General features: G+C 40.8%; 1 protein-coding gene across 2 annotated transcripts in view; it reads right to left on the reverse strand.

Moving 5' to 3' along the window:
• Nucleotides 1–14,892, reverse strand: part of LOC133554724 (forkhead box protein J3-like) — a 266,752-nt gene that overhangs the window by 26,249 nt on the left and 225,611 nt on the right. For both annotated transcript variants that reach the window (XM_061903805.1, XM_061903806.1), the window contains exon 8: nucleotides 3,915–4,124. In XM_061903805.1, the coding sequence (XP_061759789.1) occupies nucleotides 3,915–4,124 (210 nt within the window). The remainder of the gene's footprint in view (nucleotides 1–3,914; nucleotides 4,125–14,892) is intronic.

Here is a 14,892-nt window from a genome sequence, read left to right on the forward strand (position 1 = left end):
GACCGTAGATGGTAAAATTCCTAAATTCCTTGCAATAGCTCGTTGAGAAATGTTGTTCTAAAACTGTTCGACAATTTGCTTACAAATTGGTGACCCTCACCCCATCCTTGTTTGAGAATTACTTAGCATTTCATGGAAGCTGCTTTTATACCCAATCATGGCACCCACCTGTTCCCAATTAGCCTGCACACCTGTGGGATGTTCCAAATAAGTCTTTGATGAGAATTTCTCAACTTTATCAGTATTTTTTGCCACCTTTCCCAACTTCGTTGTCATGTGTTGCTGGCATCAAATTCTAAAGTTAATGATTATTTGCAAAAAAAAAAAAAGTTTTTTCCGTTTGAACATCAAATATGTTGTCTTTGTAGCATATTCAACTGAATATGGGTTGAAAATGATTTACAAATCATTGTATTCTGTTTATATTTACATCTAACACAATTTCCCAACTCATATGGAAACGGGGTTTGTACAAAGTAGAGTACACTTCTAGCGTATATCTGTCGGTAGACTCGCTATGGAAGCGCTAAAAACGACCTGCACAACAAAGATGACGAGGAGAAGATGCTACTGAAGTGGAGCCATGTAAATAAGAACCGCCCTCTAAACGGCGCATTCTGAAGTGACGGACAGAAATCGGCTTGAGGATGGTCGGTAAAACAACATTTTGACGATTAAATGTTATGTAGACCACAATGAATTGTTCGAAATGTAGAAAAAAATACATAAGATATGACCTCTTTATATGCCTTATAATTCGGTGTGCCTTTTGTATGAAAATAGACCCGCTAATCAGCAGTGCGCCTTATAATCCGGTGCACCCTATGGTCAGAAGAATACGGTATTATTTTTTTTTTTACTATTAGCAAAGTGTCCCACACATAAATATGATTGCATAATCAACTAGAAAAGCACTTGGAGAGCGCCAGGCACTACCTTCCAATAGAGAACACCTGCTGAATCCAGACGGTGATCTGGATCAGCACCAAAATGTAACCACTCGTCTCGAATCCCGTTTGTGGACATTTACTGCACATTGATTCAAAAGCCGGCAATAACTTTTTGAGAAGTGATCCGGTGTTCTGGCGAGATGCGCTCCACATTGGAATTCATGCACCCCCCCTGCATCTGCATGTTCATATAAACAGTGTCGGGACTAACGCGTTACTTGAGGCTGTTATTTCTGGCGGTAACTAGCAGTCTAACGCGTTATTTTTTATATTCAGTAACTCAGTTACCGTTACTACATGATGCGTTACTGCGTTATTTAAAGTTATTTTTTGTATAGTATTGGCTGAGTGTGCTTTACTGCTGCGTTGTCGTCCTACTGAATGATCCTGTGTCACAAGGAAGAGGTGCGCGCTGTGTGTGTATGTGTGTGTGTGTGTGTGTTTACTAACAAGACATGGCGGAGCCAAAGCCGATTTTCTTAACATGAAGATAGTCTCATTTAAGAAAAGAACATTTTAGTTAAACGTAAGTTGTGTCTTGTCTTGGATCAAAGATCCTATCTACTGTCCAAAACAGCGATTCAAATGAGCTGAAACAGCTACAAAAGCAACATGCTTCGACGAAGCTAGTAAAGAGAGACACACAGCGGTTGAATTTTAAAAGAGGCACTGCTAGCCAGGACAACATTGAAAGAGCCGTTGCTGCGTATGTGCTGGAAGACATGCAGGCTATTTCTACAGTGGAGTCACCCGCTTAAAGGCAGCTGGACACTGTGAACAGGGAGCACATAAACATGGAAAACAAGGTAAAGAAAGCATTCAAAACTCATCATTCATCACTGAAGGTACACACACACTGTCAATTCTCTTATATACTCTTTCATTCTACACTTCTAGAGTGTTTGATTATCACATCACTCTAAATGTATAGACTACAAAGGTCACAAACATAAAGAGGGATCCGAGTGGACCAGGCCAACCTTTTCTTTTCTCTAAACTAAAACTGTGAAAATGCGTAAAGTGTTCTGGGCTTCAGTTGATCTCATGAAGACATGATTTTATTTCACAATTCCTTGAGTGAAAAAAACACCTGGTTAGGCGTGTGTATAGCAGTATGTGAAGTGAAGTGAATTATATTTATATAGCGCTTTTTCTCTAGTGACTCAAAGCGCTTTACATAGTGAAACCCAATATCTAATTTTTACATTCAAACTAGTGTGGGTGGCACTGGGAGCAGGTGGGTAAAGTGTCTTGCCCAAGGACACAACGGCAGTGACTAGGATGGCGGAAGCGGGGATCGGACCTGTAACCCTCAAGTTGCTGGCACGGCCGCTCTACCAACCGAGCTATACTGCTCCACATGTGTGGATATGGATAATCCAAAATGGATACATGGATGATACAGCAGAGGATTGGGAGAATGTCCTGTGGTCAGATAAAACCAAAATAAAACTTTTTGGTATAAACTCAACTCGTCGTGTTTGGCGGAAGAAAAATACTGAGTTGCATCCCAAGAACACCCACCTACTGTGAAGCATGGGGGTGGAAACATCATGCTTTGGGGCTGTTTTTCTGTTAAGGGGACAGGACGATTGATCCGTGTTAAGGAAAGAATGAATGGGGCCATGTATCGTGAGATTTTAAGCCAAAACCTCCTTCCATCAGTGAGAGCTTTGAATGGTTGACCAAATACTTAATTTCCACCATAATTTACAAATAAATTCTTTAAAATTCCTACAATGTGAATTCCTGGAGGGTTTTTTTCACATTCTTTCCCTCACAGTTGAAGTGTACCTATGATGAAAATTACAGACCTCTGTCATCATTTTAAGTGGGAGAACTTGCACAATCGGTGGCTGACTAAATACTTTTTTGCCCCACTGTATATATTTTTAATTTTGTCTTCGAATATACATGTTTCACACTACACACTACTGAACAATTTCATGTACGATTTATTAGGCTACGGTTTCATGTGAGGATGTCGGAAATCAAGTGCCGCATGGCATGCTGGGAGCACTTATGGTTTCCAGGCAAAAAATTTACACCCCTAACACATTCGTTAAAAAGATGTAAGTCGATGCAAACGCCTATGTGCCCCCAGAAAACTAAAAGAAGAATAACTACAAGCCTAAAACCCAAAGAAACGAGAAGTTTTGACTGAGTAAACAAAAATAAAAAAAGTAAGCCGAACCCGGATAAAAAAACAGTCAAGGATCAACATTGCCCTTGCTTTCCTTTGCTGGCGTGAGCACAAAGATTAGGAGGAATTTCAGACAGATGCTGCTTTGATGCCTTTGATGCTCAAATAAAAATGCTAATGCTAATGTGGGCTATCGGAAATGTGTGTGGTAGCAATAAATAGCCACTAGCTTCATAGTTCGCATATCCTCGCTGACACGACCAGCCATGCTACAAATTCAAAAGTACTGTATAAAGAAAAAAACAATGCTATGACTGCAAACCCCAAATATAAAGTTTGAGTAAAATATGTCGGCTCCTACTATGGAAAGATCAATCATACTGATTCATAGTGGTATTATCGTGCCAGTTTGACGCTATATGCGCTAGTCCTCATAGGAAATGTGGTCTTTCTTCTGGCAAACCACTACCGGTTTTGTCGACTGGCGCCAATAAAATCAACCAAAACGGAAAGTTCTTAATTGAGACTTTAAAATGATACTGTGAATATTACATGTTATCATAAATATGTCTGTTACATTACATACATACGTATAGCATTAATAGAAAACATTGTGGATGGTTTCCAGTAGACTTATAGGCGAAATCGATCTTATTCCCATTACCGGCATTGTAAACTTCCTCTAACGAGCAGTTTTTCATTATTTAGAACACAGGGAAATAGATGTTTGTTCCTGTCTCGTATAGGGATTGCGGATGACGGTTAAAAGTTACAATAAAAAAAAAAGTTCAGTTTTCTTTACGAACCCTTGTCCTCCTCACCTGGAGTCGGGCAGCCCTGGTGGGAGAGAGACGGGTGCTGTGGGCCGTGGCCGGAGAGGTGCTGCTGAGCGTGGTGTGAATGGTGGTGGTTGTGCTGGTGATGGTGGCCGCCACCTCCTCCGCCCACACCATTTCCTGTGCCAGGTGAGTGCTGGTAGGAGCAGGCGGTCCTTGTTTGCTGGTTGGACTCCCCCGGCATCACCATCAGAGCTGTTAGATGAGAAGATGGCAAGGTGAAGATATCAAAATAGCGACAAAAAGAACAGTACAAATAAACACATGTAATTGAAGCATAACAAAATATGCAGTTTGTCAGAAAAGTCCTAGGACATCTGTCCCTAAAGATGCTAACCAAATATATATATTGTATTCCTCTAGAGCAGAGGTCGGCAACCAAAAATGTCATATTGGACCAAAAACACCCCAAAAATATCTGTCTGGAGCCGCAAAAAATTAAAAGCCTTATTTAAGTGTTATAATGAAGGCAACACATGATGTAAGTGTCTATATCAAAGGCTGGTGCAAAATATTTGTTGACAGAAATGTTGTATTTACATTTCTATTCTCCACATTTGTGCAACATGGATGAGATAAATTCTGGAAATTACTGGCTCAAAATGGCCAAAGGCATAGATGTCAATCAATCAATCAATGTTCATTTATATAGCCCTAAATCACTAGTGTCTCAAAGGGCTGCACAAACCACCACACAAACCATTACGACATCCTCGGTAGGCCCACATAAGGGCAAGAAAAACTCACACCCAGTGACAATGATGACCCAGTGACAATGATGACTATGAGAACCTTGGAGAGGACCACATATGTGGGTAACCACACCCCTCTAGGGGACCGAAAAGAAATGGATGTCGAGCGGGTCTAACATGATACTGTGAAAGTTCAATCCATAGTGGATCCAACACAGCCGCGAGAGTCCAGTCCAAAGTGGATCCAACACAGCAGCGAGAGTCCCGTCCACAGCGGAGCCAGCAGGAAACCATCCCAAGCGGAGGCGGATCAGCATCCTGGGTCCCGACTCTGGACGAGCGGTCCATCCTGGGTCCTGACTCTGGACAGCCAGTACTTCATCGTCTTTGTTCAAGTTTAAAGAAACGGCAGGTTGTCATCTTCTAATAGATTTATTACAATCGTTGCAAGCTGGCTAACGTTTGCTATGGTCTGGAACAACACGGCACACAAACAATTATGAGAAATGTAGCCAATATTACATACAGCTAATGTGTCATGAGACATGTAAATATAACTGAAATACACAGAGGATATAAGTAAATTAAATTTGATTAAATATACCAACAAATGAGGTATAATGACGCAATGTATACATACAGCTAGCCTAAATAGCATGTTAGTATCAATTAGCTTGCATTCATCATACATTTTCCATTTTCTACTGCTTATTCCCTACAGGGTCGCAGGGGGTGCTGGTACACCCTGGACAAGTCGCCCCCTCATCACAGGGCCAACACAGATAGACAGACAACATTCACACTCACATTCACACACTAGGGCCAATTTAGTGTTGCCAATCAACCTATCCCCAGGTGCATGTCTTTGGAGGTGGGAGGAAGCCAGAGCGCCCACAGGGAACCCACGCAGGCACAGGGAGAAAATGCAAACTCCACACAGAAAGAGCCCGAGCGCAGGATCGAACCCAGGACCTTCATATTGTGAGGCAGACGCACTAACCCCTCCTCCACCGTGCTGCCCTCTGCCATCGTGCTGCTTGCAGTCATGGATTGACCTAGTATGCCTGATAAGCACTGGAACTGATGCTCAGGGCACTGTTATCATGGTGAAGCAGCCATGTGTTGTCCTGCCACAACTTTCGCCTCTCAGGAGCAACAATCCTGAAACTTTTCTGACCAACTCATTTTCACGATGACTGGTGCCATGAAAAAGGCCTGCATACCCCCCTGGTGCGGTGCAGTGTGTGTTGACAGACACATTTACACAGTGATTAACTATGAATTGACAGCTCACTAGGTTTTATTTTGAGAAGTTCAGCCTTTAGTGCTCGTAAACACAATTCACACAATAATACAATATATTGCCAAAAGTATTTGGCTACCCATCCAAATGATGACCCGGCCCCAGGTATATAAAATCAAGCACTTAGGCATGGAGACTTTTTCTACAAACGTTTGTGAAAGAATGGGCCGCTCTCAGTGATTTCCAGCGTGGAACTGTCATAAGATGCCACCTGTGCAACATATCCAGTCGTGAAGTTCCCTCGCTACTAAATATTCCAAAGTCAACTGTCGGCTTGATTATAGGAAAATGGAACAGTTTGGGAACAACAGCAACTCAGCCACGAAGTGGTTGAGGCCACATTAATTGACAGAGAGGGGTCAGCGGATGCTGAAGCGCATAGTGCAAAGACTTTCTGCACAGTCAATTGCTACATAGCTCAAAACTTCATGTGAACTTTCAATTAGCCCACCTACAGCACACAGAGAGCTGCATGGAACGGGTTTCCATGGCCGAGCAGATGCATCTAAGCCAGAGGTTCTCAAATGGGGGTACGCGTACCCCTGGAGGTACTTGAAGGTATGCCAAGGGGTACGTGAGATTTTTTTTAAATATTCTAAAAATAGCAACAATTCAAAAATCCTTTATAAATATATTTATTGAATAATACTTCAACAAAATATGAATGTAAGTTCATAAACTGTGAAAAACAAATACAACAATGCAATATTCAGTGTTGAGAGCTAGATTTGTTGTGGACATGTTCCATAAATATTGATGTTAAAGATTTCTTTTTTTGTGGAGAAATGTTTAGAATTAAGTTCATGAATCCAGATGGATCTCTATTACAATCCCCAAAGAGGGCACTTTAAGTTGATGATTACCTCAATGTGTAGAAATCTTCATTTATAATTGAATCACTTGTTTATTTATCAACAAGTTTTTAGTCATTTGTATATCTTATAATCCAAATAGTTCAAGAAAGACCACTACAAATGAGCAATATTTTGCACTGTGATACAATGTAATGATGATGACATACTGCTGTATTTTACTTCTTTATCTCTTTTTCCAACCAAAAATGCTTTGCGCTGATTAGAGGTTGCCCTGCGATGAGGTAGCGACTTGTCAAGGGTGTACCCCGCCTTCCGCCCGATTGTAGCTGAGATAGGCATCAGCGCCTCCCGCGACCCCAAAGGGAATAAGCGGAAGAAAAATGGATGGATGGATGGATGATTAGGAGGTACTTGAATGAAAAAAATGTTCACAGGGGGTACATCACTGAAAAAAGGTTGAGAACCACTGGTCTAAGCCAAACATCTTCAAGTCCAATGCAAATCGTGGGATGCAGTGGTGTAAAGCACGTTGCCACTGGACTCTAGAGGAGTGGGGACGCCTTCTCTGGAGTGATGAATCACACTTTTCCGTATAGAAATCTGTTGGACGAGTCTGGGTTTGGAGGTTGCCAGGAGTACGGTACATTTCGGACTGCATTGTGCAGTGTCATATTTGGTGGAGGAGTTTTTCTGGAGTTGGGCTTGGCCCCTTAGTTCCAGTGAAATTAACTTTGAATGCTCCAGGATACCAAAACATTTTGGACAATTCCATGCTTCCATCCTTGGGGGAACAGTTTGGAGCGGGCTTCTTCCTCTTCCAACATGACTGTGCACCAGTGCACAAAGCAAAGTCTAAAAAGAACAAATGGATGACAGAGTCTGGTATGGATGAACTTGACTGGCCTGCACAGAGTCCTTACCTAAACCCGATAGAACACTTTTGGGATGAATTAGAACAGAGACTGAGAGCCAGGCCTTCTCCACCAACATCAGTATGTGACCTCACCAATGCGCTTTTTGAAGAATGGTCGAAAATTCCGATAAACACACTCCGCAACCTTGTGGACAGCCTTGGAGCGACATCATATTGAAGCCTATGGGTTAGGAATGGGATGGCACTTGAAGTTCATATGTGAGTCAAGGCAAGTGGCCAAATATTTTTGGCAATGTATTGTATATTTCTTAAATGCCAGCACCTTCCAGCTCAGTGGACAAGACAGTGTCCTAATCAATCAGGAGTAAACAAAAATTAAAAAAATATTTTTTATATTTTCCCCTCTGGAAAAACACGAGTGATGGCGTCACAACTATTGTCGACAGATATAATTGTCGGCGACAAATGTTATTGTTGACAAATTCGATTTCATTGGTCAAGTTTGGTCAAGTTGTCTAATTGTCAGTGAATGAATCCGAAGCAACTTTGGGTTTCTATAAAAGTGTAAATCGATTATAACATGCTGACAATAAAAATGAGAATAAGTCACAATGACACAGTGAAAAACTCTGATAAAACTGCTCAACCAAAATATTAAAAAAAAAATACTTTTCTGTATGTTCATTTGTTTACATTTTTGACCACTTATCCTGTTCAGCAATGGTCGATTTAGAGTCTCCATTTAACCTAACAAACCTGTATTGGACTGTGGGAAGAAGCTGGAGTACCCAAAATAAAAAGGGGAGAACATGCAACTCCACACGGTTGATTGGCAACACTAAATTGGCCCTAGTGTCTGAATGTGAGTGTGAATGTTGTCTGTCCATCTGTGTTGGCCCTGCGATGAGGTGGTGACTTGTCCAGGGTGTACACCGCCTTCCGCCCGATTGTAGCTGAGATAGGCACCAGCGCCCCCCGCGACCCCAAAGGGAATAAGCGGTACAAAATGGATGGATGGATGGATGCAACTCAACATTGCCATCCCGACGTGATCATAATGAAAGCCCATCAACATCCAGGGCTAGGGTGTGGGAGTAGTGGGCCAGTACAAGTACTTGGGAGTCCTCTTGAACAGCATGCTGGAGTGGAAGGAAAACAGCAAAGCTGTTTACAAGAAGGGCATGAGCAAACTCTTTTTCCTGAGGAAGCTTAGGTCCTTTAATGTGTGCAGCAAGCTGTTGGAGATCTTTCATCAGTCTGTTGTGGCCAGTGCCCTGTACTTTGCAGTGGTTTGTTGGGGGAGCAGCACCAGCAAAAGGGACTTAAACCGGATTGACGAATTGAGCCGGAAAGTCGGCCAAACTACTGGCGCGCAGTTGGAGGCGTTTGTGTCAGTGGGGGAGAGGAGGACAATGGACAAAATGCTGGCTATCATGGACAATCCTGCCCACCCACTCCACCAGACAATTCAGGGACAGCGGAGCTCATACTTCAACAGGTTCATTCAGCTTCTTTTCCACAGTGTTTGATTCAAGAACTCCTTCATTCTGCACTCCATCTAGCTGTATAATCACTCGCCCTACAGCAATAGATGATATCTGTATATTACCTGACACCTTCTATGTTAGCTACCTCTTTTTGTTTATAATGTATATTTTCTGCTGCATCTAATCTTTATTTTATGCTGCCCTTTTTTTGCTGCAGCTGTAACATATACTGTAATATCATATAAATGGTAATTGGCATGTGTTATATATTGTATATATTATATAGTAATATAATATATGCAATATATCAGAATATAGATTATACTGTATATATAATAGGTAAATATTACATATGTTATATTTTATATTGCTACTATGGTGCATTTTTTGTCTACCTTATATCTTTTGTTTTTTCCCTCTTTTTGTGCCCTTATGTGCATGATTCTTTCCATCCTTTGTAACTTAGACTTAGATTTGCTTTTATTGTCATTCAAATTTGAACTTTACAGTACAGATAAGAACGAAATTGTGTTGCATTAGCTCGTTGTAGTGTAGGATAAAAAAGCATTAATGTGCAGATATATATAAATAGATTAATGTACAGAATAATATATTGCTCTTTTGCATATGCATTCACGTTTATGGATGTATGTTGTATTGTCTTTATATTCCAGCGAGTTAATCCATTTTGGGGGGTGGGGGGAAATTGAGGTGATTATTTTGATGCGTTCAAGAGTTTTACGGCCTGAGGGAAGAAGCTGTTACAGAACCTGGAGGTTCTGCTACGGAGGCTACGGAACCGCTTTCTAGAGTCTAGCAATGAAAACAGTCCTTAGTGGTGGTGGGAGGGGTATGTGCAGATATTTCGGAGCCCTGGTCAGGCAGTGGCTTTTTTGCGATATCCTGGATAGGAAGAAGAGGAGTCCTGAGCTACTGTGTGGAACATTTTCCCTTGTGGATCAATCAAGTTTCTCTAAGTCTAAGTCTAAAATGTTAATGAAGACTTGACTCAAATGGTTCGGCATGTTTATGTTGTCATTTACGAGCAGTCGTGTGGCCTCTTGTCTGCTAGCGTCCTCTCTTACTGCCGTCTACGCTGCACCTGGAAGACCTCGTCAAAGACCACTGAAGTGAAACGAGAGGACAGCGGCTATTTTTTGCCACCGTCAGGTTCATAAAGACCGTCATGATTCTGAAAGCGTCATCACCTGGGAATTTCCACTTTTGCTGACAGGGAGTCGATTGGTTTTACCTGCATATAAACGCTATTTGTGTCCTATATTCAGTCGTTTATCCCCTCAGCTCTCCGCCAACTCAGCTGTTTATCGCAGTCTTTTAAAGTCCCTTCATAGCCTCGTTTCACCCATATATTACTGGCCTATGGGAACCCCACCTAAACCGAAATCTGGTTGTTTTCTGACTCATTTATTCTGTGGATCGTGAGGGATATTTGTTTAATGTTATCATGTAATTCAAAAACAAATAAATGCCATATTAAGTTTTAACAGTTGATTTTCTAATTGTGCTGATTAGGGTTGTACGGTATACCGGTATTAGTATAGTACCGCGATACTAATTAATCATTTTCGGTACGATACCATCTCTGAAATGTACCGGTCCCGTATCCGCGTCAAAATTACGTCATATCATTGTTGGTTTTATGAACAGACGAGCATGTTCGGCAGTACACAATCACAAAGTACTTAGAAGCAGACCCAATGTGTAGACAGAAAAAGGAGAACGGATGCAATTTGGCTTAAAAACTAACGACAAAGGTGAAGCTGTAACACTGAAATACCCTCAGGAAGAGGTGCTTTAAGACATGGCTAGCTTGCTAGTGGCTAAAGTCCATTTGCCATCGGCAGTGTTTTAGCTACTTCTATATCACTAATCCGACAAATAAAGTAAGTTTATTACAAGTATCATCCCTGCAGGACGAAGAATAGCTAAACATGCTTCACCGCACACCGTAAATCACCGGCATCAACACGTAAACAAACGCCATTTGTGGATCTACACCGAACATCCACTGTAATGATATCAAATACAGGTTGGTACTACTATGATTATGTCGCAAATTTTTTGGCATCACATCTTATTTCGGTTTTTTTTAAATGTATATTATGTTTATAAACTCAGGAAATATGTCTATGGACACATGAGGACTTGACCAATATGAGAATATGTCATGTATAATCCTGTAACTACTTGATATCGAATTGATACCCAAATTTGTGGTATCATCCAAAACTAATGTAAAGTATCAAACAACAGAAGAATAAGTGATTATTACATTTTAACAGAAGTGTAGATAGAACATGTTAAAACAGAAAGTAAGTAGATATTAACAGTAAATGAACAAGTAGATTAATAATACATTTCCTACCACTTGTCCTTCATAATGTTGACAAAATAATAGAATAATAAATGACAGAATATGTTACTGCCTACATCAGCAGACTAAATTAGGAGCCTCTGTTTGTTTACTTACTACTGAAAGACAACTTGTCTTGTAGGTTCACTATTTTATTTAAGGACTTAACTGCAATAATAAACATATATTTAATGTACCCTTAGATTTTTTGTTAAAATAAAACCCAATAATACAATTTTTTTGTGGTCCCCTCTATTTAAAAAAAAAGTACCGAAAAGTATCGAAATAATTTTGGTACTGGTACCAAAATATTGGTATCGTTAGAAGTGTGATGCTTGGATCCGATACAACGTTTGCCGTTTTTAACCGATCTTTACCACAGCGATGTACCAGAAGTTGCACGCTCAGGGATACACAATCACATTTGTATATTCCTTGTTACGCACCTGCAAGAGTTCCATGAATTCCAGGAGGGTGCGTGTCTCGCCAGAACATCACCTTCAAATTGAGGGGACGTTGCAATGAACGCGTTGTCTATCTACAGTGCGAGGCCGTTTCTAAGATGCTGACTGTACTAATCCTCACCACCATGGAAGAAAAAAAAAATGTTTCTTCAACTTACATTATCACTGGAGGACGAGAGGTGAAGGAATGGCTAAGCATGCAAGACACACACAAGCGGAGCAGAACGACACAAGACGCTATCTAAAGTTTCAATGTTAGGTAGTGGTGATTGATCCAGATGTCGATACCTAGTATTGTATCAGCATATGATTGAAATTAAAGTGATTAAATCAATAGTTTTCTTATTTTTGTTTTTCATACTACAAAATATGTATTTTCGTGCTCTACGGAGGAATGAAATTGTGGTGCTAAGGTCTTGATTTGCTTTTACACTGTTTTTTCCACTTCCTCTCTGTGCCCTGTCCTCTCTGTTTGGTGATTAGGACACTCACCTGTGGTTAATCACTGATTAGAAAGGTTATACTTGCCAGCTTCGCTTCTCAGACAGCTTTGTTGAGTGCACACTTCAGTTGTGTATTTCATGTTTCGTATTTCTTCTCCAGATTATTGCCATGAATTGATTTCTCCTGATTAGTACCATGAATTGATTTACGTGGACCCCGACTTAAATAAGTTAAAAAACTTATTCGGGTGTTACCATTTAGTGGTCAATTGTACGGAATATGTACTGAACTATGCAATCTACTAGCAATCTACTAACAAAAGTTTCAATCAATCAATGCCATCATTTGAATTTTTAGCCGTGGCCGACTGCTCATCCCATGCTGGTGCTCTTTGTTTTCCCTTGACATCTGATCAAGGGAACTTCTGTTCACACACCACCTGCCTTCTCTGCATCCTGGGATCACGTCAACAACCGCAACCAAGGCTACAACTGTGACAACGTTATCTGATTTACAACAATACCAGCAAATTGAACATTTACTGTAACAAAATAAATCTGATCTGGACACCCCTAATTGATTCTATTGGTACAGTTATTGTATTCCTAATAGGACACGTGTCATCTATTGTAATTTCAGGTACCATATTTTCCAGACTATAGGTTTATACAAGGCGCACAGCTGATGAATGGCCTATTTTCGATCTTTTTTCATAAATAAGGCGCACCGGGTTATATATTGCATTAAATTGAAAACATAACATATAATGATGGTTCTTTGGTCAAAATGTTGCATGGATTATGTTTTACAGACCATCTTCAAGCCGCTTTCTGACAGTCGCTTCAAGATGCGCCATTCTGTGGGCGGTCTTATTTACGTGGCTCACCTTTGGCAGAGTCTTCTCCCCGTCATTTTTGTTGTAGCGGTGTAGCGTGCAGGGCCGGGAGTGGAACAAGTGTCCAAAGATGGAGCTAATTGTTTTTAATGACATTCAGACTTTACTTAAATCAATAACGGAGCAGCATCTTCGCATCCGGAAACAACAACAAAGCCGAAAATGTGTCCCGTGAAAAAATGTTCAAACGGAACTCTAATAACTAAAGTTCCTTGGGTGAATAATGTGAACTCACTACACCGGTATGTTTTAGCGCTTTCATGGGGAGTTTACTGACGGATATAATTTAGAACTTTACACTACTTTGTATTAGAAATTGCAACAGGGGATGATGAATGTACCATAGCAAGAAGATAGAGAAAAAGAAGAAGCTTATTGATTACAGTGTCGGCACGGACTACGAAGGCGGAATTTTTCTGGATTTATGCAGATCCCAAATACAGATCAGCAGGTACCAGAGGGTAAGAAAAGTTGCTTTTCCATAATATTGCTAAAATAAACGTCTATGATATGTCTTACCTTATACACACACCATAATAATACTCGTATGTTGAAGCACATCAAGCGGTGCAGATTCATAGCTTACCAAAGTCATACAAAAACATTTTGATAGATTTTTGAGCGCTGTGTGTGATGTTTTACATTTTCAATGGAACATATAAAATGTTGGTATTGTTTACTCGAGTTATATTGCCATCATAGTGCAGTCTACACGTATGTTTGACTGCCATCTACAGATCACACTTATCATTACACCATATACCAAATAAAATTGCTTTGAGGTCGGTAAGCAAAATCAGAATTTTTCCGTACATTAAGTTATAAGGCGCATTGTCGAGTTTTAAGAAAAAAAAAGGATTTTAAGTACAGCTTGTAGTTTGGAAAATACAGTATTTTTGTGCACAGCATCTCCCTAGACTCAATTTCCTCCATCAGGCGGGTTCTTCATCGTCTATTTGTTGAGGTATTCCATCATCAGCGTCCTCCCTGTTCTGCATATGCACGCCTGAGCAGAAATCGAAGGAGACCTTGTCAGGGGGAGAATCCAGGCAGCCGCTGTGGAGCTCAGCGGAGCGCATCAATCTTCTCTAAACAAGAGGATGCGTGGCGCTGGAGGAAGTGAAGGAGAACGAAGGGATGTTATCAGAGGGCGGTGGGATGGCGAGGAGGCCCAAGTGGGAGGAGGCCGGGTGACCTGAAAGCTTCAGGAAGCAATTAGCAGGATGCTTCACAAACTTTAGAAGCAATCTAATTAGCTGCTATCAAAGCTGCAGATGCGTTTGTCTTTTTTCTCGCCTTCCGATGAATTCTTGGTTCTTAATTGCCTTTGTTCGTTTGACTGAGCGGGCCGTAAAATGCAGATATGCGGAACAGCAGATTGTTTGTTTATTAAAATACAATAGAGGCAGGGGTAGCGTGTGCGAGCTCTGAGGTTAATGCAGTGCTGCGAAAGCAATATTAAAGTTGCATATCAATTTCAGGAGCTTAAGCTTGACAGTAAATTATGTGCAGGAAGCTTGACATAAAGGGGTGGTTTTTTTTTGCTTTTTTTTGTTTTTTCCCCACCTTCTTGTTGTTCTGTGAACGAGTGTAAGTGCAGATGTCGGAGCGGCAA

Source organism: Nerophis ophidion, linkage group LG06 (genome assembly GCF_033978795.1).
Source record: "Nerophis ophidion isolate RoL-2023_Sa linkage group LG06, RoL_Noph_v1.0, whole genome shotgun sequence".
Classification (NCBI taxonomy): domain Eukaryota; kingdom Metazoa; phylum Chordata; class Actinopteri; order Syngnathiformes; family Syngnathidae; genus Nerophis; species Nerophis ophidion.